This window comes from Anolis carolinensis, chromosome 1 (genome assembly GCF_035594765.1).
Source record: "Anolis carolinensis isolate JA03-04 chromosome 1, rAnoCar3.1.pri, whole genome shotgun sequence".
NCBI classification, from domain to species: domain Eukaryota; kingdom Metazoa; phylum Chordata; class Lepidosauria; order Squamata; family Dactyloidae; genus Anolis; species Anolis carolinensis.
Window position 1 is genome coordinate 111,366,195 of NC_085841.1, and position 27,170 is coordinate 111,393,364.

Genomic DNA, 27,170 nt, shown 5'->3' on the forward strand with positions numbered 1-27,170 from the left:
TTAAACAAACTAGCAGCCAGTGGAGGTGCTACATCAGGGGGGTTCTCTGCTCCCTGTAGCCAGCCCCAGTTAGCATCCTGACCAGGGCCGGCCCCACTATTGAGGCACCTGACGCCGCCGCCTCGGGCGCAGGCCCGGGGGGGCGCCGTCAGGCTGGGCGGGAGGCGGGGCACCGCCCTGACGGTGCCCCGCCTCCCGCCCAGTGCGCCCTGGCCCGTCTGGCCTTTTCTAGCTGGCCAGATTGCAGCGGAGGTCACTGCAGGCCGCAATCGCGGCCTACAGGGACCTCCGCTGCAGTCTGGCCTGCTAGGAAAGGCCAGACGGGCGAGCGGGAGTAGCGGAGGCGGAGCCAGCTCTGACGCCGCTCCCCCCCCCGCCCAGCGTGCCTTGGCCCCGCCTCCCACGCTGCGTGGGAGGCGGGGCCAGGGCACGCTGGGCGGGGGGGGCGGCGCCAGAGCTGGCCCCGCTTTCACGCTACTCCCGCTCGCCCGTCTGGCCTTTTCTAGCAGGCCAGAAAGCAGTGGAGGTCCCTCCAGGCCGCAATCGCGGCCTGGAGGGACCTCCGCTGCTTTCTGGCCTGCTAGGAAAGGCCAGACGGGCGAGCGGGAGTAGCGGAGGCGGAGCCAGCTCTGACGCCGCTCCCCCCCGCCCAGCGTGCCTTGGCCCCGCCTCCCACGCAGCGTGGGAGGCGGGGCCAGGGCACGCTGGGCGGGGGGGGCGGGGCCAACTGTGGCCCCGCCCCCCTCACTAATCGCCCAGGCCCCGCCTCCCACGCAGCGTGGGAGGCGGGGCCAGGGCACGCTGGGCGGGGCCAGGGCGCAGGAGGCGGGGCCGGTGGCGGGGGCGCTTTTCAGCACCCCCGCTTCCCATTAAAAAATATCTCCGGCCGGCCCTGATCCTGACCACAGTTCTTTGCACCAGCTGAAGTTTCCAAACACTCTTCAAAGTGCAATAGAGTGCAATACAGTAATCCAAACTAAAGCATGTAACTAAAGCTTGTACCACAGTGGCCAGATCTGGCTTCTCAAGGAACGGGTGCAGATGGCGCACAAGTTTTAATTGTGCAAAGGCCCTCCTGCCTACCTCAGACACCTGGGCCTCCAGGTTCAACACTGAGTCCAGGAGGACCCCCAAACTGCAGAGCCGTGTCTTCAGGGGACGTTGTAACCCCATCTAGCTTTGGCTGGATCCCTATTCCCTGACCTGCCTTCTGACTGACCAGGTGTACCTCTGTCTTTTCCTGATTAAGTTTCCATTTGTTTGCTCTCATCCAGTCCATTACTGATGACAGGCACTGATTTAGGATCGGAACAACTTCCTTGAGTTTAGGTGGAAAAGAGTAGTAAAGTTGGGTGTCATCTGCATATAGATAATACCACACTCCAAAACTCTGTATGACCTCTCACAGTGGTTTCACAACTCATTGTATGCTCATTAGATAAGGCATTGTTTGGGAAGTTATTATGCTAGTACTTATTAAATCATTAGTATTACAACAAAAGCATGATAAACTCAAACTTTGACTAGTATCATTTTAAAAATCTTCTTATGTTTTTGTTGTTATTTGGGAGATTTAATTTATGTAGCGATGTTGATAGTCGGTGCATACTTTGCTTTTTCCATTTCATGAGCCACCCTATTGCCAAATGACGGTTTCAGTTGCCAAATGACAATTTGGCCCATGAAAGCAATAGCTTGAAGAGTAGCCAAAGCCAAGATTTACTTACCAAAATGGAAATCTAACAACATTTTGCTAAGAATGCTATCAAGAGTGCCCTCTGGACACTTCCATTTTGATTATATTAGGTAATACCATAATGTGATGAATTATCAGAAGTAATTGTTTTTGATCATTTATCACAATTTTGGGAACAAAATGTAAGTTGACAGGTCTGTTACAGATAGACTATTTGTCATTTGACCTTTCCTACATGAAATCTGTAAATTTGTCTTAAATTTTTATACCCGAAGAACTACAAACTACAAACATATCTCATTGCTCATCTACTTCTCGTCCTCAAAACAACACAATTTAAAGATTGGAAATGATACAGAAATACCGTTTCTTCTTCCAAATAACTCACTTGAGCCAGGGATTTAGATTCTTTGCTTAGAAAAGCGGGTGAGTATGATGCTGGGTGACAGAAGAGTCAAATCACAAATATTATCTTTGTTTTTTTTTATTTTAGGCAAAATACACAGCTATTAAGAATTTTAAAATATTAATTTTGCTTGCTTTAATTAGATTCAGAAACTTGATTGCTTATCCACGTAATATTTTCTATTGTAAAAAGAAAGAAAAAAATATAAGGCTTCAATGCATAATTACTAGGACTCAATCCTCTGACTTCACTTGATAATATACATCTATTTTGTATGATGCAAAACTTCACCAAAATCATGGAATCCCGAAGTTTTGTGTTTCCCCCCTTTGGGTAAAATCTTGATTGAACTTTCCAGAGAGACTCTGTGGCCCATTTTGAGCATTTCCATACTTGTAGAAGTCTGCAGGGGAAAATACATAGAAGGCTGGAGATTCAGTGTCCTAGTTCTGGCTTGTAGATTTTATTCTAAAAGCATATTTCTAGCCTTCACACACTGAAAATTCCCATTAATTCAGGAATAGTTTCACTGACTTGATTGTAATTTCTTTTTATCAAATGGCATGTGAATTTGTGCCTTTCTCACAAAATGTGATTTAGAGACTATGGCTGGGTTCCAGAGGTTTGTGCAGGAAGCTTTCGTACACGTAGCATGGCTCCTAAAATGACAGCATTTCTATTCTGCTTGAGAAATAGATATGGTAGATTTGCACAGACTTAGGCCTGTGAAATGTAATCAGAGTTTTTCTTCTTATTTTAATTGTTAAAATGTAGTTCATAGTATGTGGAATATATGGAAAAATTAATTTTGATTTTAACCAATCTAGGTTAACCAGAAATTAAAGTGAATCAGTATAGAACTGAGTTTAATGGAAACAGCATTGCAGCCATGATCTTTCAATCTTTATTAGAACTTTTCAGATAGAGCAATATGATTATTCCCATATTAAAGATGTGGCAAAAGGTAATTTCTCCTACTGAGGTCATGACTGAGATTGACTTTAGTTTTCATCATTATGCTTCTGTCTTTCCAATTAAACTTTCTGAGTTTACTATGTTTTGGGTCAGACTGATGCTGATTCTGTTTGGTGTACTGTTAGGCTGTGACTTGGAAGATCTACTACCCACTAAGTTGTAAAACTCCCTGGGTGACCTTAGGCCAATTATTTTTCTTAAACTGACCTGTAACACAGATGTAAAGATAAAGTAGCAAGCATGAGAGCCATGGAAGAAAGGTGGGGTAGAAATATAGTTGAATCATTATCATCACCATCAGTAAAATCACTGTAGTTTAAAATATTGCTGTATCCATGTGCCCGACAAAAGGTTGTAGCTTAATGTAAGTTACTTTTTTGTGTGTTTTAGTGGGAAGAAATTAGCGGACTGGATGAAAACTACACACCTATACGAACATACCAGGTATGCCAAGTCATGGAGCCTAATCAGAATAACTGGCTACGGACTAACTGGATCGCTAAAGGCAATGCACAAAGGATTTTTGTAGAACTAAAATTTACTCTGAGGGATTGTAATAGTCTTCCTGGAGTCCTGGGAACATGTAAAGAAACTTTCAACTTGCATTATTATGAAACAGACTATGACACTGGCAGGAGCATCAGAGAAAACCTGTATGTAAAAATAGATACTATTGCGGCCGATGAAAGTTTTACCCAAGGTGACCTTGGGGAGAGAAAAATGAAACTTAATACAGAGGTGAGAGAGATTGGACCTCTGTCCAAAAAAGGATTCTACCTTGCATTTCAGGATGTAGGTGCCTGCATTGCTTTGGTTTCTGTCAAAGTATACTACAAGAAGTGCTGGTCCATTATTGAGAACTTAGCTATTTTTCCAGATACAGTGACTGGGTCAGAGTTCTCTTCCCTAGTTGAGGTCCGCGGAACTTGTGTCAACAGTGCAGAAGAAGAGGCTGAGAACTCCCCTAGAATGCACTGTAGTGCGGAGGGAGAATGGTTAGTACCTATTGGGAAGTGTATCTGCAAAGCTGGTTTCCAGCAAAAAGGTGACACATGTGAACGTAAGTAGAAAACATACTTTATGTATTTTTCTTATGAATATCTTCTGTTATTCTTTTACTGAAAGTGTTGTATTGTTTAATTCAAGTTCCATGAACTGGGAATTTCTATGCTTCCTCCTAGCTAGTGTAAATCAATTGCTTTCAGAAATGGTCATAAACAATTGGATGTTGTGTTTTGCATGGCTATTAAACTGTTTACCTTTCGTAATGGTGTTGCACCATCAGAGTAAATGCAGATACACCATGATGTTTACAAGAAATAAGACAAAGAGGACATTCCTTTCTTAATAGTTATACAGGATATGCTTGATGAATTCATAACTTGGACAGAAGGCAACAAATAACCCTCAGTGTGTCTGAGGGTTACTTGTTGCTTATTATGTCCCTTACGGCCTTCCTGGCAGGCCCTATATCCCAGGATCTGATCCCAGGTTTTCTTTTTATCCCAGATTATCTGGCAGTGCAGATGTATATAATCCAGTTTAAAACAGAAAACCTGAGATGGGATCCTGAGATATAGGGCCTGTCTGGAAGGGCCCTTAGTTACAGGAAACATACATGCCTAAAACCAGAAATATAATGCATATATGATAGCCAGTGGAAACACAGATTGGGGACAAAGAATTGGTTGATGTTCAGAAAGAGAAAAAAGTGCTATTGTCTTGGCTTCCATCACACTTTTCTTTAGAACCAGTTCAAAGGATTACAAGGTTTGATTTATCGGAAAAGTTTCCAGAAATTTTCGTGCATTGCATTTTTTCCTGTAGGTTTAAGAGAAGTAGACTTAGTGCTGAAATGATATTGACACTGGATCTTTGCAGAACTGAGTAAATCTTTCAGAAAGAAGAGAGAAGGAATAAGATCTTACGTAGGAGAGTTCAAGGGAAAGCTCATTAACAATTGTAATGTGAAAGCTACCCATGCAAATAAATCTAGCGCACTTGTTCTACTAGAAAGAAGTACTTTGCGTCCATCAAATCACATTATGAAAATTGACTTTGACTTTTATAAAGTTGACTTGGGGATGATCAAAGAGGATGAAGGCAGCAGTAGTAAAAATAATTATGATTGCTGCTACTGTTGTGCCATTTTCAGAAACATTGTGTAGAATTAGAAGCTTAAAGGCTGTTCAGAAATTTAAAGGGTGGTAATTAGAATTCAAGTAAATTGTTCATTGAACAGGATTCTAATTTTAGATTTCAGTGAAGTTAAGAAGCATTAGAATTTATTGTTTATTATTTATTTTATTTATATTTATTTATACTCTGCTCTTTAGCCATAAAGGCTCTCAGAGCGACTTAAAAATTAAATTAAATTAAATTTTACTTGGACTTACATGTCTGTGCTCATTTTGTAAGAACTCGTGTTTGGCCTGCTGCCAAAGGAACTCCTAAGAGAATAGCAACAATGGAAACAATCAATGCTTTCATATTATATCGTTTTTTTTTCTGTTGGGAGGGCTCTTCTTTGAAAAAAACTATATTTTGTTTCAAAATGTAGCTGTACTTCCCAGTGATCCAAATGTGTGAAAAACTGGGACATTATCAGTGGTTACCTATTAAAAATGTATGCTGTTTGATGTTTAATAATCTCCTACTGGTTACGGTAGTCTATCTTCTGTGAAACCATTACCGATCAACAATGTACTGTAGTGACTTGGAAGAGTGATATCCTCACTTTGGCAGAAAATAAACACTGTAACATTAATGCAATTGGCTATTTTGTTGCTGCCAAGCTTTATAGCATATTAAACAGAAGGAAAATTGATACACGACTCTTTAGCCTGTGGCTTTAATTGTTTTAAAGGTTTCCTTCTTTCCCGCAAACACTATGTACTATCAGGTATTAATTCAAAGGTACTACTTGGGGATAGATAAGGTCTGAGAGCTTTAGCTGTAAATTGTCATCAAGTAGACTTCAATTAATGGTGAACATATATGTGAAAGACCTCCAAGTCACCCTATAATCAACAACCTGCTCAGGTCTTGGGAATTCAGGGACTGCACTTCCTTTATTGAGTCTAGTCACTTGTAATGTTTGCTTCTACTTCATATGCTGCCACACCAGCACTCCATTAATTGGCTCTTTAAGGGAAGCACATCTGATCGATTTGACTAAAACGGTATGTATCAAAGTGTGCTTCAGATTGTTAGCCAATGAATCAATCTGAAATCCTGATCCAGTCTCAGCATTTTTACTCACTCTTTGTCTTTAGGGAGACCACAAGCAGAACATGAACACAGTTGCACCCTGTTGCATGTGTTCCCAGTGGTTGGTATTGGTAAGCTTATTGCCTCTAATACAAGAGGTAATACAAAACGATCATCATACGTAACGGCCACTGATAACCTTACGTTTTATGACTTGTTCCTATTTTATTAAGACTTGCCTATTGCACTTCTAAACTATTTCAATTGTTGTTTATATTCTAAGGCTGGAATTATAAATACCCCATACAGTGAAACCTACACATTCGTAAGAGTGAGCTGTAAATGTAAAAGTCCTGCAGTTCTTGTTAATAGAAATTAGGGAGGGAGAATGGTTTGGCCACAGTTGCACCATATTAATTAAGACAGGTTTTGACATTTTGGATCACTAAATCTAACAAAAGTTAAGCTAATAGATCCAATGAATGGTGAATACAGCATTTTGTAGGGTAGAGGGGCAAAATGAAAATATCTTGCAAATTGGGATGATCAGGAGAAAATACTGTTTGTAGTGGGGACTATTTTACCATGATGAGAAACAGTGATCTATGTCAACATATCTGTATCAGGCAAAACATCTGTTCAAAATGGTTTGTATATATACACATGCAAGTGAATACATATGTTAAACTGCTAGCTGTGAAGGGAGCCTTTCCATCCTTATTTTCTTCTGATTTCCTTCTAGCCATGTTCTTATTCCTCAGTCAGATCTCCATAAAAATATCTTTCCATGATGATTTGGTAGAGGAAAAGGGATGTGGCTGAAAAACGTCAGTTGGTTGTAGAGCAGTGGTTCCCAACCTGTTGGTCCCCAGGTGTTTTGGCCCAGAAATCTCAGCCAATTTAAAAGCTGTTAGGATTTATGGGAGTTAAAGGCCAAAACTGGGCACCCACAGGTTGAGAACCACTACTGTAGAGCCCCAGACTGCATTTACACCAGGTGAAATACTCCAGAGTAGTCTGCTTTGAGCTGTCTTGGATACACCACAGGGAGCCCTTACATAGCAATGTGGAAGCACCTCAAATCTGTTTTGCAATTCATATGGCTGGCTGGGCATTGGTACTGATGCCCTGCCCTCTTCTGGGCTTCTGGTAGTGTCTTGCCGGCAATGTCAATTTTGAGCACCAGCCAGATCACCAGAACTGTCATTGGCAGCAAAGCTCTACTGGGAAGCAGCAAAACAGCAGTGGGCCTTTTTGACATGCTGACACTGGATCATTGTGGACACTGGATCATATGTCAATAAACCTGTAGATTTCTCCGGAATTCTCTGGAACTTCCAGAGAAACCTATGGTTCTTTTTGTGAAGAATTGAATATTGGAAGCAATTCTTCTGCTTTGAAAGTGGTCATATATTGTTTGAATTGCTTACAGCAGGTTCAAGGTGAGAACATTTTATTTGACCCATGTAGGCACAGGGGAAAAGGCTTGCTTGCCACTGAATCACAGTTGGTGACACTAACTGAAAAGTGAAGTGAAAAAATATGAAAGAAAATTTACCTTCAGCCATTTCAGTCAAACAGGAATATAAACTGCCCTTCCCATATTTCTTAGAAATTTGCCTGTTCAGCACAAAAACATCAACATCTTTTTCTTTGCAGCCAAAGGAAATTCTGTTAAAAGAGAGTGAGACATTTATCCAAATACTAGAATAAAACTCTTGTCATTAGATTACTGTATACTTGTTGGTTCATCATTTAGCTAAACCAACAAGTTTAGCTAATGTTTCATTAAAATGAAACAACATTTGCATACTGTTACTATAGAACCTTTTGGGATATTTCCATGTTTCTCCTGCATAATAAGGAAACTATTTTAGCTGTCGCAGAACACAATGAGAGAGAAGTTGTACACCAGCTAAATTGTCATTGTGGTGTATAACATATGTTTCCTTAGAGAAACTATATTCAGGTTAAAATAAAAAAGGTTTTGTGGCTGAGGAACAGAGAGATGCTGATATAATCCACATTCCATATGTTCTGTGCTATTTATAAAGGGAAAATAATATCCATTTGCTCACACACTGCTATATAATATTTCATATGTTGGGAAGTCCTCCGTGTGGATGAAGAATATATGAAAATTAATTTGACATTGTGTCTGTAAATTCATACTTCCCATACAAGCAAAACTGATCTACTCTTCTTTTTAAATCCCTCATAACATCATAAAATAGTCATCTGAAGCATTCAAAAGAGACTTATGTGTGGTTTTGTATTGCACGGTGTTATGTTACACTGGATTCTTCTTCAGTACAGTAACAGTGCGATGTGATGTTATAGGGTATCAAACTATTCTTAATGGAATATATTTTACAAACCTGATCTACAGAGCAATGCAATTAACAGAGCAAAAGTGAGGGTAGGTGGTCAGATTGGAATAGGTGGCCTATCAACAAAAAGCACCTTTCCATTAGGGAGTCTTAACTTAATCCATTACCCCAGTTTTGCTTGTGGGTGAAATACTACTTTTGACAGTGACATAGTGCCCCTAATTGGAAAGTTGTGGCCTGGAGCACACACAGATTTTACTTTTCCCTCACTCACCCTTTGATCCACCAAGGGAACCCAGCAGCAGGTCCCACAGCTGTTTTATCTTGTGAGTAGTCTAACAAATTCCTGTGCCCTAGCCCCATTGCTTTCACTGCAGAATATTAAACAGACACAACAACAATAAAATCATATCAAGGAATAAAAAACCCAAAAGATTCTAAACAAAACCCAAAAGGTTACTCCTCCCTTCCTGGTGTGAGCTGTCCAGGCTGTGGGAGCAGCTTCTTTTTGTCCTCACTGCCACTTAAGATTTCTTTGCTACTTATAGTAGATACCCTTGAATTTAAATATGACCTACTAGAGTGCTGGTGACTTCACTTAATTGTCTCATTATTTTGCATCTTCCATAGGTTAGAAACAATTTGAAGGAATACAACAGCAGAAATAACAACCTCTGAGAGTAACTAGTTTCCTTTAGTATGAGTTTTTGTGGATAGCTTTGCATTTCTTGTAATACTTTATTGATAGTAAAACCACAGGTGAAATTGGGGTGGATACCTGGCAAATATTTGTGCAGTTGGGCAAAATATTCCAAAGCTCACGTGCAAGAGAAAGATGGAGTCATGCACTAACATTCACCCAGCTGTCAGTCGACTTGTGTTGATTACCTTAAGCATTCTAATACAGCCTCATTTTACCTGAGAAACCATGGAAATTGTGCCCTTTTTGATCTTTATCTGGGCCTGAAGCCACTTGTATATTTATTACCACTTAAGCCAATAGTGTAAAAATCAATTATTGCTCCCTCACTTTTAGCATGAATAATACATGCTTGTAATGTTTTCCCTTTCTTGTGTAATTCTCAAGCTGGAATGTAGCATCGTTGATTAAAACAGATACGATCTTCATAGAATGCCTACATATAGTTCTTGAACTTGAAAGATTAGGAATTAAATTATTTCAAACTAATGTGGAACAACAACAAATGCGGAGCAATAACAAACGTAACTGTTATGGCAATTCTTTTATTTTATTAAATTAATGGCACAAAATTGCTATTTTATGAAATTAATGGCAGAAAAAGTAATTGTGGATTGCAGTATTATTTGTACTACAATCTGATCCTTAAAGAAAAACTGCAATGCATATTTTTTAGATTTAGCAGTTAATTATTTTTACTAAGTTTGTGCTAATTTAGTCCACTTTTTATAGACAGGGAGGGACAAATCTGTCTAGCTCTATGTGTGGCATGAGGATCTGATTTTGTAATAGTGTGCTTGTGTTTGAAAATAATGCTTGCCTGTCCTTGATAATAGTGACAAGAGGAGTGGATTTTGATGTTACAGATTGTATAGGCTTGGTGACTGAAAAATGCAGGCTCCTTGCCTAGGAGTGGCTGCTGGAACCTTGCTAGAATCAGTCTATATCCATTCTGAGTGCTGTGTGTGCACTGGATTTCTTCCATCAAGCAATAGTTGCGGGTAACATCACACACCTGTTGCAGACAGTAAGACCAAGTAATAATTTCAGTTTAATCACAAATGATTTTTGGATGCTCAGACTAAATGTAGCTCCATGTAAAGACAGCCACATAGTTTCACTTGGCATATAATTGCTTATTATTAAAGTAAAGATAGTTCTAAATGCATTTAAGACCCTCAGAATGTGATGTCCCAGAGTGTGTGGATGTTCAACTGAATACAGAGGATATTCAAATTCCACCATCCATGGATTGAGAACACTTTCCCCCAAATATATAAGGGGCACAATTTTACTGTGTCACTGTTTATAATGGAACTTGAGTATCCATGGATTTTGGTATTCATGGGAGATTGGTGAATCAAAAACCAGTGGATACTAAGGATCCATGGTATGTTTGCGCACAAAGACAAAATCAGCAAGTTCATTGCGTGTGCATGGGTGACACACCTCCCGCCTCCAAAACCACAGATGACATAGACACAGTGTTGGGATATAAACTGGCCACTACAGTGTTCCCTCACTACTTCGCGGTTCACTTTTTGCGGATTCACTGTTTTGCGGTTTTTCAATAAACTCTAAAAGACTATTATAAATCATAAAAAATTACAATTTACAGGGTAAGGAAAGGAGAAGGAGAAGCCAAAGGGAGAGAAAAGGAGCCCAAGTGGCAATGGGAAGAGAAGGAGGCAATTTATCAACACACGATTGGCTGATAAAGACTTAAAATAGTGTATAAATACTAAAATAATGTATAAAAATTAAAATAAATATAGTGTCCCTACTTCGTGGATTTTCACTTATTGTGGGTGGTCCTGGAACCTAACCCCAGCAATAAGTGAGGGAACACTGTACTTGTTTATTGGTTACAGGAACAAAGGTTGGCTGCCATGCATGGGTCCTGGATCCCGCATCCGTCTGCCCAATGCTGACCAATACCACAATCCACACCAGAGTGCAACCGGGTCAATACCGGACCAACATTACCCCCACATCCCTGTCAACCACTGGACGCTGCCCACCTTCTGATGGGGGGGGGGAGGCAAATTAGATCCAGGCCCCATGCCACACGCCAACCTAGAAGTTGTGAGAAGCACAAACAAAGAAATGCAGGGTGGGTGGCATGGGACAACACAAGCAGGTGCGGTGCCTGCGCCTGCCAAGGAGCATCCTAAAAAAGGCTGCTTTGGCCAATCAGCGGTGGGCCCCGGCATAACAGGCAAAGGGCAGGGACCACTGCTGATAGGCTGGCCAGCCAAGTGGCAGGAAACTTTCCCACCTTGCAGGGGGTTTCTGGGAAGGCCAGCGAGAGGGCGCCCACTGCTGCAACGGCTGTGCCCGGCAGGTTGTGCACCACTTTTAAGACTTAGATGGACTTCATAGCAAAGGTGGATATGTGTGTAGACATGCCTGTTTTCACCCTAATCATTAATTCAGCAAAGCTTTTACTTATGGTCTATTAACTTGCTAGGAGCCTGAGCTCAAAATACATCATATATAGGCAGTTTTGAAAATACAATCATATTACTGTAATAGACAAAACAAATTAAGAAAATCATCATTCTCCACATAAGTATATTCATGCACAGAAATATTTCCTCTTGCATAATAATAACAGCAGTTTATCTTATTAATCTGATAAATATTCCATTATTTGAATATACGTAGCAGATAAAACATACACACATGAAATAATGATGTAAAGATACTTTCATGCCCCCTTTTAAATTAATATGTAGTTAACACAAGAATTGAATTGGATAAAATACTTCACATCTAACTCTTTACACATTGGCAGAGTTCTATATATTTTAAAACAAGAAGTTGAGTATTATTGTTTTTATACATTTCCATGTTTTATTATTTTTATGTATTTTCTGAAATGTACCTTGCAAAGTCCTCTGCTAATGGAAGCCTCCCTTGTGCAACAGAAGCTCTGTCAGAAAAAACAGATGACTTTTGTAGGTTCACCTTTTCCCCTGCTTCCTGCAACAAATTTGTTCCAGAAGTTGGTGGATCTTGGAAAGTAGTATAAGATGTGGTAGGATTCTCCTGGATGGAGGTTTAATTGGTGACAATCACTTTATCATCCACAAAAGCACCCATTCTTTTAAAGGACTTTGGAGATCCAAAGAGAAAATGAAAGATGGAATTGCATCTCTTGCTTGTATAAAGTGACAACAGTCAACTGTTAAAAAGTTATTTTGAACAAATAATTTATAAATGTATAATCTTAACTGAATTTGGGGTTGAAGGTCTATGAAACCAGTGCATATTTAGTGGTACAGTAGAGTCTCACTTATCCAACATAAACGGGCCGGCAGAATGTTGGATAAGCGAATATGTTGGATAATAAGGAGGCATTAAGGAAAAGCCTATTAAACATCAAATTAGGTTATGATTTTACAAGTTAAGCACCAAAATATCATGTTAGACAATAAATTTGGCAGAAAAAGTAGTTTAATATGCAGTAATGCTATGTAGTAATTACTGTATTTACGAATTTAGCACCAAAATATCACGATGTATTGAAAACATTGACTACAAAAATGCGTTGGATAATCCAGAACGTTGGATAAGCGAGTGTTGGATAAGTGAGACTCTACTGTATTAATAACAGTGGATGGGATCTAGTAATTAATCCTTTCTAAGCAGAACAACTTTTCCTAAATTACTTCTTGTTGATGAAAGCCTCAAATTATCCCATTCCTTTTAAACCAGTTTTAGAAAGTAATCTTATATTTGATAATTGTTTGTAACCTTTATTAAAAGTGCATAAATTATAACTTAAATAAGAGATGTTTGAATAGATAACACTGTTCAGTTTCTTTTGGAAACTTTGCTTAATACAAATTGCTAAGTATACATTTAATGAGTTTTTTCCACCAAGAAACCTACATTTCATGTTCTGTTGTAGACAAAGGATTAACCAAATAAATTAGCTTATAATTATCCTCTTATACCATTTCTCTTTCCCTCTCCTACTGTCAGTGTATAGATTGTAAGTTCCTAAGGCAGAACTCTTTTTTTCTTGCACTGTCAAGTATTATACACATTAGAAGTAAAAATAGAATAATTTTCTTTTCAGGAACATACTAAAATATGTTAATTTTAAAGAAAACCAGATGGACAAAAACAAATATGGCCAACTTTACTAGATACTAGGGGTGTGTAATGTTTTTTTGTTAGTTGTTGTAAGTCATATCAAATTTGTTAAATTCCTACTTACAATGTAAAATCTTACCTAATACTTTTTCATTTGCATTTTGTAAATCTTGGAAGCCTCCCAAAGTCAATTTCATTAGGAGAGGAAAGCAACAGGGAGAAAGCAGAGTTCGTTGGGAAAGAAAGCTCAGAATTCTGGTAAATGTAGTTTGGTAAGGCAAGGAACCTTATGCCAGAGAATTCAAAAGCCCCTGCCCTAAATTACATTTCTCAGAATTCTGCTCACCATCAGAAAGCCCAAATCAGGACAGGGGAGAGCTATTTTCCCACCGTAATGGCAGCCAGCCAGAGTTCCAATTAATTGTTGATTATGCAACGTGACTGATACTTCTAGTAAGTAAATTTCTGTGCTGGGCTTGGAAGAAATCCCTCAATGGAAGTTCTATTGGTTAACATGAGAGATGAGACATTCAATGAGATAGCTGTTGTGGTTTAAAAAAAAGTTTTTGTCAAAATCAGTAGATGTATGAATATTTCTGAAAGTTGGGGGGAATGATCCCTTGTTATCATGTGTCATTGTATAGAAAATTCAAGAAGATTGCTCCTGTAGTTTTTTTTAAAAAAATGTTGTTTATAAAAACTTTGAAAATATCTGTTGATAAGTTAAACATTCTGAAACTTGATGGGCTGACAGTGGTAAATGTGTTCTACTATTGTAGCAAGTTTCACCCTATAGCTGTAAAACCAAGGGAAACAGAGCCCCTGAAGTTTTCCCACTTGCACAATTACTATAATGAAAAAGTAATGAAATTTTGTTACTCTAGTTATAGTAATGGAATTTTTACTAATCATACTTTACACTTCAGAAACAAAACACCATCATCCACTAATTTTGTAATGACTTTTGAAACATTTTTTTATCGGTCGCACATGCTACTAGATATATTGTTTGATCTGTCTTATTGAAAATTCTGACTCACTGGCTATTGTATATATTCAGGTATAAGTTAAAGACAGGCTTTGAGGCCAAAAATATGGATTGTGGGATGGCTGACAAGATAGCTGTGGACAAATCTGGTTAGGAAGTCAGGGGAGAACTCGAATTTTGGCTCAGGATTTGGGCTTTTCCCTGAGTTAGCTTAACCTGGGAGAATGCCATGTTAAGTCTGCCTTCCCCTGGGTCAACCTGGATTAGCCTGGTGCAATGTTTTGCTGCCAAATGACTGATATGACCTCATACTGACCTAAGTGATCAGTGTAGATGTGCCCCTTGACTCATGGATAAGTTGACTCAGTTGTTTTGGGTGGCTTTTTCGACTAAAATTTCTAGATTAGTACATGAGTATATAGCAAACATCCTCAAGCTATGGCCCTCAAGCTGTTTGGGCCTCCAACTCCCGCAATTTCTGACCATTGAACAAGCTGGCTAGGGCTTCTGGGAGCTGGAGGCCCAAACAGGTGGAGGGCCACAGTTTGAGGATGCCTGGTATATAGGATACTCAAATCAAAATGCATGAATACAGTGTGTTACAATGTTTTCAAGTGGATTTAACTAGATGTGGTTAGCAGATGAAGGATTACTAATATGATCAATGGTAAACACAAAGTAGTGATTAAGTCCTATTGAGAGTAATTTCCCAGTGAGTTTTATATATGAGTAAGCATGTTTGGATTCCATTGTATGTTTTGCACATTATATGTTTTGCATTGACACAAGTGGACACATAAGTGTCTGGGATTCCAAATATCTCTAAATTGCAGCTATTATTGGTAGATTTGACAGTGACTTTTGGGAGCGATTAGTTAGCATGGTATATAACAAGGAAAACATATGGACCATCGATGCTGTGGAGCTGTACACTGGCCATTCACTTGCTGTGCTATTGCCTGGCCAGGCCAGATCCATCAGGAAAGCTGTCCTGATAGCTCAATCAGCTGCTATCCTGACTTTTTGAAATAGTACGGTTGGTGGACCCATGCTGATGTGGGCAAGTGTGATTTGCTGCTCCATACCCTGCCGCACGAGGCAGGCACTTCTGTCTGGTTCATTAGGGTGCTGGGCTTGATTAATAGTGATAGCTTGAGAAAATCTACACATACAAGCTACTTAGGTAAGTGGAACCTATGAAACCAATGTAGCATAAGTGCAAAGATCCTCTCAGCAAGATCTGATTCTTAATCTAATAAAGATGCAGCCCATTAAACCTTATTTATGGTCTCTACATGTTCTTTCTGACTCCTGGGGCAGAATGCAGAAGCCATTTAATAATTTCTGTTCAGCGGCCATCCAGAGCAAATGAAATAGCAACTGCAAAGGCCAAGTACTGTAAGATGTCACAATATCATTAAAAACATTTACCAGTAGAGCCATGGGTCTGCTCTATATATTTAACTGTATTTCATTTTTAAAATAATTAACATAAGGCACATTTAGCATTCCATAGTGCCAGCTAATAATTAACTAATTGGTGGGGTTTATAATCATATCTCCTCTGCAGGCTTTATGTCTGGAAGCCTAACATGCCTATATTCTTAAGTGAGATATCAAATATCAACAAGTCTTGTTTGTTAGAGATCAAATATTCCTTTACTCGTCATGTAATCCTGGTGCTCTGTTTGGTTTGCACCTCTTCATGTGTAGCGCCAGAGACGGTGAGTGTGGAGCAGATAATGGCTCAGCAGATATTGTTGGGTTTTAACTTGCTGGGTTGATGGAATTCACATTCTAATGTGGGAGGTCCTATGTTGTAGAGAAATAACTGTTAACACTTTGTATAGGATTCCACACACTGTAAATAGCATTAAGAACTAATTATAACAGCCATTACATTTCTGGGTATTTGTATAGTACTTTTATTTTACCATGGAACAAGATTTCCTCTAATAATAGGCTCCAGTCTATATTAGTTAGCTTAGAGTAGTAGTTCTGCATGTGGACTTACATTACCCCTCCCGATTTACCATACAGAAGCCTTCCCTAGCCATTTTCTGACTGGTGGGGAGAAGTGTCTGGTGACATCCACATAGCTAGATGAGAAATGACGGTAGCAGCTTTGAGATCCACTGGCATATTCAAGAGATCTGAAGTATTCATTTTTGGGACATTGCCAGGAGTAAGCATATTACACCCATATTAAAGTCACTCCACTGGCTGCCAATTAGTTTCCAGGAAAAGTACAAGGTACTGGTTTTGATCTTTAAAGTTCTACATGGTTTGGGTCCCAGTTACCTGCAGGATTGCCTTCTCCTGTTCAATCCACCCCAAACACCGAGGTCTTTTGGGGGGTATCTACGCTTGCCTCCCAGAATCCAACTGGCGTCCGTCACCCAGAGGACCTTTTCATCAGCTGCCTTGAGCCACGAGGAGAGGTGGGTAAGAAATAAAATTATTATTATTATTATTATTATTATTATTGCCGTAAGCAATTCTGCCCCTGGTGGTGCAGCGGATTGAAAAGTCGGCAGTTCGAATTTGGGGAGCGGTGTGAGCGCCCGCTGTTAGCCTCAGCTTCTGCCAACCTAGCAGTTAGAAAACATGCAGAGGAATATGGTCTTTGCAGTGTGCCACAAAAGGACATGGCATAAGAGAAAGCTACAAATCCATAAATCCCTAACAGATTGCCAGCTTCTTTATAGCACATGATTCTCAACAAATCCATTTGACTCCATGTATCTTCCTCTTTTTCCTTTTCCCAGAAATTATTGCCCTTTTCTACCTCAAAAAGATGGCTGAACTCAGTGCAATTTATGTCATTTAAAATTTATTTTTCCTCATGCACATATATTTTGGAGTATACCTTACTCATTTGACAGCATGGGAGCAGCCAGTTTTGTGAAATATTGAAACAAATGTTTATCCTGGATTATGTTGGAAATATATCTCCTGAAATATATGTGCAATATATTTAGAGAAAAATAAATTAATAACTATGTCAATTATGCTGAGTTCAGGATAGCTGTGTGCATGTTCTGCATCATTTAATTCCTACTATTTCCCTGTTAAAAACCATTTTGAATACTAGTATGGGTATAAAAAGGAAGATAATATCTTTTAAACACATATGAGGGTCCATGTTACTTATAAGTCCTTGACATTATGGTCAACCCAATCAATGTCCATCTATTTATGATTTTTGTTATTAATAAGGATATATGAGCAAAAGGAAAAGTTGGATTAAATCCAAGACATATGTGATCATAGAATCATAGAATCATAGAATAGTAGAGTTGGAAGAGACCACATGGGCCATCTAGTCCAACCCCCTGCTAAGAAGCAGGAAATCGCATTCAAAGCACCCCCGACAGATGGCCATCCAGCCTCTGCTTAAAAGCCTCCAAGGAAGGAGCGTCCACCACGGCCCCGGGGAGAGAGTTCCACTGTCGAACAGCTCTCACAGTGAGGAAGTTCTTCCTGATGTTCAAGTGGAATCTCCTTTCCTGTAGTTTGAAGCCATTGTTCCGTGTCCTAGTCTGCAGGGCAGCAGAAAACAAGCTTGCTCCCTCCTCCCTATGACTTCCCCTCACATATTTGTACATGGCTATCATGTCTCCTCTCAGCCTTCTCTTCTGCAGGCTAAACATGCCCAGCTCTTTAAGCCGCTCCTCATAGGGCTTGTTCTCCAGACCCTTAATCATTTTAGTCGCCCTCCTCTGGACGCTTTCCAGCTTGTCAACATCTCCCTTCAACTGTGGTGCCCAAAATTGGACACAGTATTCCAGGTGTGGTCTGACCAAGGCAGAATAGAGGGGGAGCATAACTTCCCTGGATCTAGACGCTATTCCCCTATTGATGCAGGCCAGAATCCCATTGGCTTTTTTAGCAGCCGCATCACATTGTTGGCTCATGTTTAACTTGTTGTCCACGAGGACTCCAAGGTCTTTTTCGCACACACTGCTGTCAAGCCAGGCGTCCCCCATTCTGTATCTTTGATTTCCATTTTTTCTGCCGAAGTGAAGTATCTTGCATTTGTCCCTGTTGAACTTCATTTTGTTAGTTTTGGCCCATCTCTCTAGTCTGTCAAGATCGTTTTGAATTCTGCTCCTGTCTTCTGGAGTGTTAGCTATCCCTCCCAGTTTTGTGTCGTCTGCAAACTTGATGATCGTGCCTTCTAACCCTTCGTCTAAGTCGTTAATAAAGATGTTGAACAGAACCGGGCCCAGGACGGAGCCCTGCGGCACTCCACTTGTCACTTCTTTCCATGATGAAGACGACGCATTGGTGAGCACCCTTTGGGTTCGTTCGCTTAGCCAATTGCAGATCCACCTAACCGTAGTTTTGTCTAGCCCACATTTTACTAGTTTGTTTGCCAGAAGGTCGTGGGGGACTTTGTCGAAGGCCTTACTGAAATCCAGGTACGCTACATCCACAGCATTCCCTGTATCGACCCAACTCGTAACTCTATCGAAAAAAGAGATCAGATTAGTCTGGCATGACTTGTTTTTGGTAAATCCGTGTTGACTATTAGCAATGACCGCATTTGTTTCTAAGTGTTCGCAGACCACTTCCTTAATGATCTTTTCCAGAATTTTGCCTGGTATTGATGTGAGGCTGACCGGACGGTAATTGTTTGGGTCGTTCTTTTTTCCCTTCTTGAAGATAGGGACCACATTCGCCCTCCTCCAATCTGCTGGGACTTCTCCCGTTCTCCAAGAACTCTCGAAGATAATTGCCAGTGGTTCTGAAATAACTTCCGCTAGTTCCTTCAGTACTCTTGGGTGTAGCTGATCTGGCCCTGGGGACTTGAATTCGTTTAGAGAGGTCAGGTGTTCCTGGACAACGTGTCTCCCTATTTGGGGTTGGATTTCCCCCAATCCTTCGTCCATTCCGTGTTGCTGAGGTTGAAGATGGCTTTCTTTTTCTGAGAAGACTGAGGCAAAGAAGGCATTGAGCAGTTCTGCCTTTTCCCTGTCCCCTGTCGCCATCACCCCATCTTCTCCTTGCAATGGCCCTATCGCCTCCTTTTTCTTCCTTTTTCTACCAACGTAAGCAAAAAAGCCTTTTTTGTTGTTTTTTATGTCCCTGGCAAGCCTGAGCTCATTTTGCGCTTTAGCCTTGCGAACCTTTTCCCTTCAGGTGTTGGCTATACGTTTGAATTCTTCTTTGGTGATTTCTCCCCTTTTCCACTTCTTGTGCATGTCACTTTTGAGCTTTAGCTCAGTTAGAAGTTCTTTGGACATCCATTCTGGCTTCTTTGCACTTGTCTTATTTTTCTTCTTTGTTGGCACTGTTTGCATTTGCGCCTTGAGTATTTCACTTTTGAAAAACTCCCATCCATCCTTAACTCCCTTGTTTTTTAATATCGGCGTCCATGGAATGCCGCTCAGTAATTCCTTCATTTTTTGGAAGTCAGCTCTCTTAAAGTCCAGAAAGCGTGTTTGACTTGTCTTAGTTTCAGCATTCCTTTGTATTGCAAACTGCAGGAGCACATGGTCACTTGCCCCTAAGGATCCAACCACTTCAACTGTATTGATCAGGTCTTCCACATTTTTTAAGATTAGATCAAGAGTTGCTGATCCCCTTGTTGCCTCTTCTACCTTCTGGACCATAAAATTATCTGCAAGGCAAGTGAGGAATTTGTTGGACTTTGTACTCTTGGCTGAGTTTGTTTTCCAGCAGATATCGGGATAATTGAAATCGCCCATGACTACTATATCTCTTCTTTGTGCCTGTTTGGTCAGCTGTTGACAGAAGGCTTCATCAAGTCCTTCATCCTGACTCGGAGGTCTGTAGTAGACACCCACGACAAGATCTTTTTGAGTCCCGGTTCCCTTGATTCTTATCCAGATGCTTTCAAGCTGGTTTCCCGGATTACAGTCTTGCATTTCTTCTGCAACGTAACTGTTTTTGACATATAAAGCTACTCCCCCTCCTCTCCCCTTTGTTCTATTTCTGTGAAAGAGGTTATAGCCCTCAATGGTTAAATTCCAGTGATGGGAGTCATCCCACCAGGTTTCAGTGATCTGGTATTATTTTTTCACTGTGTCCAACGAGATGCCTGTGGGATGTTCACACAAAGGATATCTGCTTGTAAATTCCATTTAACAGAAAGAGGATTACTTCAAATCACAATAGCTTCTCTCCTTTTTAATCTTCTATATATATAAAAGAGTGATGGCATCACGGCGACCCACAAAACAACAAAACTACAGGCCCCCCAACCTCGAAATTTGACAACACAACCCATCATCCATGCCTCTAGGTTGATACAACAAAAATAAAAGAAAAATAAAGTCCTAATTAGAGGGAGAGCAATAATTGTTTTTATCCAATTGCTGCCAGTTTAGAGGGCTAATCTCTGCCCACTTGGTCTCCTAGCAACCGACTCAGCCAAGGGACAGCCAGGGTTCAGTTAGGTGACAGGCAGATTTGGGCCTCACATAGGCTTCTTCCACAGATTATCTAATTTGCACTGGGTTATATGGCAGTGTAGACTCAAGGCCCTTCCACACAGCTATATAACCCATTTATAATCTTATATTATCTGCTTTGCACTGGATTATGTTGACTCCACACTACCATATAATCCACTTCAGTGTGCATTTTATACAGCTGTGAAGAAGGGGCCTCATATAATCCAGTTCTAAGCAGATAATATAAGATTATCAATATACAGTAGAGTCTCACTTATCCAACATAAACAGGCCAGCAGGATAAGTGAATATGTTGGATAATAAGAAGGGATTCAGGAAAAGCCGATTAAACATCAAATTAGGTAATCGTTATACAAATTAAGCACCAAAGCATCATATTATACAACAAATTTGACAGAAAAAGTAGTTCCATGTGCAGTAATGCTTTGTAGTAATTACAGTAGAGTCTCACTTATCCAACACTCACTTATCCAACATTCTGGATTATCCAACACATTTTTGTAGTCAATGTTTTCAATATATCATGATATTTTGGTGCTAAATTCATAAATACAGTAATTACTACATAGCATTACTGCATATTGAACTACTTTTTCTGCCAAATTTGTTGTCTAACATGATGTTTTGGTGCTTCATTTGTAAAATCATAACCTAATTAGATGTTTAATAGGCCTTTCCTTAATGCCTCTTTATTATCCAACATATTCGCTTATCCAACATTCTGCTGACCCGTTTATGTTGGATAAGTGAGACTCTACTGTACTGTATTTACAAATTTACCACTAAAAATATCACAATGAATTTAAAACACTGACTACAAAAACATTGACTATGAAAAGGCAGACTGCGTTGGATAATCCAGAACATTGTATAAGCGAATGTTGGATAAGTGAGATTCTACTTTAATATGACATAATTACTGGGATAGAATAATGCAGAACAATATAATCTCTAAAACCAGGACAGTAAATAAAGACCAACAGTCTGAAAGCAGGGAAATTGGAAATTCCACAAAAGAAACAAACAGGGCCAGCTAACACCTCCCAAGAAAGGATTCTTCCAGAAAGGAAGCTGAGAAGGGAGTGAAGCACTGTGTATTACAAAATTCATTATTATTACTATCATTACTATTATTATTATTATTATTATTATTATTATTGTGTTGTGGTCAACCGTGAAAATGAATACAATCTGGCTCCAAGTATTCAAAAACACTAAAATCAGAATATATAAAAATTAATGTGTTATAATAAAACAGAACAATACAATCTCTAAAATCAGAACACTAAATAAAGAACAACACTCTGAAAACAAGGGAATTCCAGACAGGAAACAATCAGGGCCAGCTAACACCTCCCAACAAAAAATTCACTCAGGGAGGAAACAGCCAGGCTTTAAAGCTGCAAGGCCATTACATCCTAATCATTTTTCCTAATTGCAGCATTCATACTTGCCTCCAACAGACTAAAAAAACCAATCAGAAATATTGTATATTCACAACCTTTAGGGAATAATATCCCCTGATGGCACAGCGTGTTAAAGCGCTGAGCTGCTGAACTTCTGGACCGAAAGGCCGCAGGTTTGAATTGGGGGAGTGGAGAGAGCCACCACTGTTAGCCCCAGCTTTTGCCAACCCAGAAGTTCAAAAACATGCAAATGTGAGTGCATCAATGGGTACTGCTCTGGCGGGAAGGTAACGCCGCTCCATGCAGTCATCCCACATGACCTTGGAGGAGTCTACGGACAATGCTGGCTCTTCGGCTTAGAAATGGAGATGAGCACCAACCCCCAGAGTCAGACATGACTGGACTTAATGTCAGGGGAAAACGTTTACCCTTTACCTTAACTACCACCAATTCCTCAATACTTTATTTCCCATACCACCATACTTCGCCACAGCTACGCGTGGCTGGGCACAGCTAGTAATTTATAATTTATTTCTCACTCACCCCTTTCCACAAAATGAAAGAAGTGGTGGCTAACAATATCAAACTTCAAATAAAACAATATTTTAGTAACATTAAATATCAGTATTAAAGTCCAAATAAAACAAAAATACAATCAAATTTGAAAATAGTTAAAGCACATTTGTAAAAAGTAATATCAGAACTGGTGTGTACCTTAAAGTTGTTTCTGGCTTATGGTGACCCTGAGGGTGAGGAGAGGTGTGTCCTGGCAAAATTTATTCAGAGGGAGTTTGTTTGTTTTTACATTCCTCTGAGGCTGAAAAAAATGTGATATGTCCAAGGTTACCAAATGGGTTTTCCTGGTTGAGTGTGGTTTTAAGCCCTGATATTTGAATTATAGTCCAGTGCTGAAACCACTACAGAAGTGAATTTCATGTTGTAATGAGAATTGTTTTAAGAAGTTTATCAAGAGCTCATCTAATGCCTAATCGTTTTTAAGACATATGTATGATAGGAGCATGTAGTTTACAATCCTTCATTCAAGAAGAATTGTCTAATTATATATTGAAACGAAGAAGCTGAAGCCTTCTTTATATTCACACTTTAATCACAGCAAAGACAAGATGATATAAAGTGGGAGGAACCATATCCCTGTCCCAGCAGGGAAGTTACGCTTTATCCCCTGCTTCTGTCATGACAGGCTTATGCTGTAGCCGATAGAAAAACAAAGACACACAAAACAGCTGCTGGCTTGGGATTCTGAGTGGTGTGTGGGTGGGAGAGGGGAAGGAGACAGGAAAGTGCTTGTGAGCTAAGTGAGCAGCTAAGCTCCTTTGGGGTTGGATAAGACTAGAAGGAGCCTGGTTATTAGCAGTTGTCAGCTTGGAGTAGGAAATGAAGACGACAAGTTTCCCGTAATCAACAAAAAATGAAAGTAAGGAGCTATTTCTCTGTGTGGGACAAAAGAGAAAACAAGGTCAGGGGAAGGCTCAGCAGTCTGAAGCCAAGCTACAATAGCATTAAATAGTAAATTGGAAGAACATCTAGGAGCCGATTCTGAAAGCTAAAGTAAAGTCAGAAATCAGGATAGAGCCAGGGAGCTCAAAAGGCTTAAAGCAACTGCTTCAGCCTTCAGAGGCCCTCATATACACTGACCGTTTTATGCAGTTCAGAGTTAGCGATGGCTGAACAACAGACCTGCACAAGAGAAAACATTTAATGTGCACCAGTGTTCTGTGGTTCGTGTAATCGCCACCTGAACCTCAAATTTGCTATGTAATCACAGTGAAACCACTTTCTTCAGTACTGGTCTGAAACTGATTTAAATGGTCAGTATATCCACTGGGCCTGTTGCTGCTGCTATTGCTGATTCTGTGTGCCTTCAAGTTGTTTCCAACTTATGGTGACCCTATAATGCGGGGGGTTTTGGCAAGATTTGTTCAGATGGTGTTTGCCATTGTCTTCATAGGTAAAAATAATATTGTTTCTTCCTCATGGTGTCTGTGAAATGAGCACATGTGGTAGTAATTGCACCTAAGCATTACTCTCGGAACCTTTTAACAGCTGTTAGAGGTACTTTGGCTGCAGCCCCGCCTTCCTCACAGGAAGCATATATTGCAGAGTTGGGGCTGTGGCCTTAGTTCCTTTTTTTTCCGCCGCCTCACAGCAGCTCTCTAGGAACCTCTCGGTTAGATTATTGATTCTTGACATTGGACTGTTTATTTGACTATTCTACTAATTCTATAAAGTACTTTGGCTTGACTTGGACTTCTCTACACTATGGCTCCCTGACTTCGGAATTGGTATGGCTTCTTCTATTTCAAAGAACTGTTTGGCCTGTGGCTGTAAGCTGCCTGAGGCAGATGGCCATGATAAATGTCTTGTATGTTTGGGGGAGGCTCATGGAGCAAAGAATTGTTTGGTTTGTGCGGCCCTTACACCGCAAGCCCGTAAAAGCAGGGAGAAAGCACTGAAAGCTCTTCTCTTGGAGAAAGCTCTCTTCCCGGCCCCACCTACAAGCGGCTCCCAAACGCCACGGCAGGGTAAGCCAGCTGAACACTGGCAACTTACTTCCTCAGCAGCCAAAGAGGGCACGTTCCACTCCTCCTGCTCTCCCTACTCCTCAGAAGACCTCTGGTGCTGCGGCTGAGAGCCGCAAGGGGAAGAAGAAGCGTGCAGCGTCTGAGGCATGCAGCGTGGCCACGCCTACTGTGCTGACGTCGCCAGAAGGGATACAGCCGCTGGCTCTGCCCACGACATCGGGGCAAGAGCATGGAGGCAAGGCGCGCATTATGCTGCCGACGCAGGCCTCGCCAGCTCCGGTCATGGGTGTGGCCCTGCTTCCTGAGGTGGAGACAGCCCACCCGCCGGGAGAAGAGCTAATGCCGCCCACTCTCCCTGCGGGGATGGGAGAAAGCCACAGGGCGAGGAAAAAAGCGGCTGAGCCCACTGCTGGGCAGCCTGCTTCTGGAGAGGCCAGTGTAAGGAGTACTATGTCTCCGTTTCTCACTGCCTCCCAACCTATGGATCCTCCTCGTGAGGAAGGGGTATTGTTTTCTCCGCAGCCAAGTGCTGCCTCTTTTCTTTCACATACTCAATTAAGCCGTAGCCATAGCCAAGGCTTTTTTCCATCGCCTCCTCAGAGGCAAACACTGATCACTGTCCCTACAGAGTGGAGTAGACCATTTACTCCCCGGGCAGATTATGTTCATCGCTCTCCAGGAGGAAGGGCTTATTTTTTCGGGCCCATATTGGTCCAAGACCAACAGCTGCCTCAACCAACCTCAATCCCAATACAAGCAAATCCTGTTGCACAATCTGCGCATCAAGGCCTCAGCACTGCTATCGTTCCGACTTTAGGAGCTGATATTCCATCACATTCTGCATCAGAATCTGACTCTGATGAAGGAAAGGAGGATGTGCAAGCAGTGGAACTCCCAGTGGACCCAGAGACATCAAGTTTTATAACCCCGATGTCACGTCTGTCTAGGGCACTGGAATTGCCTATCACTGAGGCAAATCAGCCCCTGGCATGCCATCTTTTCCCAGCAGAAGAGCAGCGTCAAGCAGCTCATTCAGCTACAGCTTTGCCTGCAGTACCATATTTATTGCGGCTTGCAACTGCACAAGACATTGCCCCATCACTGATAGGCGCAGTTCCACGAAGAAGCGATGCCTTGTATAAGATAGACCTAACTTCTGCTCAATGGGTCGCAAAGCCGCCTAGACCTAATTCGGTAGTCACCAAGGTAATGCAGAACAAACGTTCAGCGAAGACCCATTTGACACCCTCAGATAAAGAGGGCAGGAAATTGGAAGCAGTAGGCAAGAAAGTACACTTAGGGGCAGGATTGTCAACACGTTTTGCACATTATGGAGCCTACATGGCAGCCTACCAGGATTATCTATGGCAAAAGATAGCCCCTTACTTGGAGGCTTTGCCCCAGGACAAACGTGCTCTTGCTAAAGTTATCCAGCAAGAGGGTCTGGCCTTAGCCAAGTCACAAAAGGAAATGGCAAAAGACACAGCGGAGGGAGCAAGCAGAATGTTTGCAGCTGCGACTGTTATCCGCAGACATGCTCGGCTACGGGCCTCCACACTATCTGAAGAAGGCAAGCTTCTAGCAGAGGACCTACCAGTCAATGACAAGGGTCTCTTTGATCCAGAGACTGATGCAAAGCTTAAGGAGGCCCAGGAAGTTCGCCAGGCGGCGAACAAATATGGTTTTCCTCCAGCGTCCCGCTATCGGGGCAAATCATATCCAACTGCCTCTTATACTAGGAAGCAGTATGACACCACTAGCAAACCCCTTCCACAAACCTCTCAGACAACTTACACTCGGCCAGCGGCACCATCTAGGCCCCGCTCGCGGGTAAGGGGAAATATCAACCGAAGGGGAATCAATAACTACGGACAAGTGGGTCCTAGAAATTATAAGTTTTGGTTATTCAATTGAATTTTTTCATGAGCCGCAGATAGGCTCTGTGAAGACCACCCCGTCCTCAAAGGTCTTGCAGGATGAGATAACTACTTTGTTGGAGAAAGGGGCAATTGTTCCCCTCCACCCATCCTTCTATTCTCATGCTTTCTTTTCAAAATACTTTTTAGTTCCAAAAAAAGATGGTGGTCAGAGGCCAGTATTGGACCTCAGAGGCCTTAATTACTTTATTCATTCTCGTAAATTTAGAATGGTGACACTTGCAGCCATTCCTCCACTTCTGCCAGACGGGGCGTGGTTTTTGTCAATAGACCTGAAGGACGCATACTTCCACATTGCGATAGCCCCTCACCATCACAAATACTTAGCATTTAAGGTGGCACAGCAGGCTTTTTTTTTTAGGGTGCTTCCGTTTGGGATTTCTACCGCACCAAGGGTTTTTACTAAATGTATGGCCGTGGTGGTGGCGCACC

At 41.1% G+C, this 27,170-nt stretch overlaps 1 protein-coding gene across 5 annotated transcripts in view; it reads left to right on the forward strand.

Moving 5' to 3' along the window:
* epha7 (EPH receptor A7) overlaps positions 1-27,170 on the forward strand; it is a 252,466-nt gene that overhangs the window by 16,857 nt on the left and 208,439 nt on the right. For all 5 annotated transcript variants that reach the window (XM_062980639.1, XM_062980646.1, XM_062980622.1 and 2 more), the window contains exon 3: positions 3,468-4,137. In XM_062980639.1, coding sequence (XP_062836709.1) covers positions 3,468-4,137 — 670 coding nt within the window. The remainder of the gene's footprint in view (positions 1-3,467; positions 4,138-27,170) is intronic.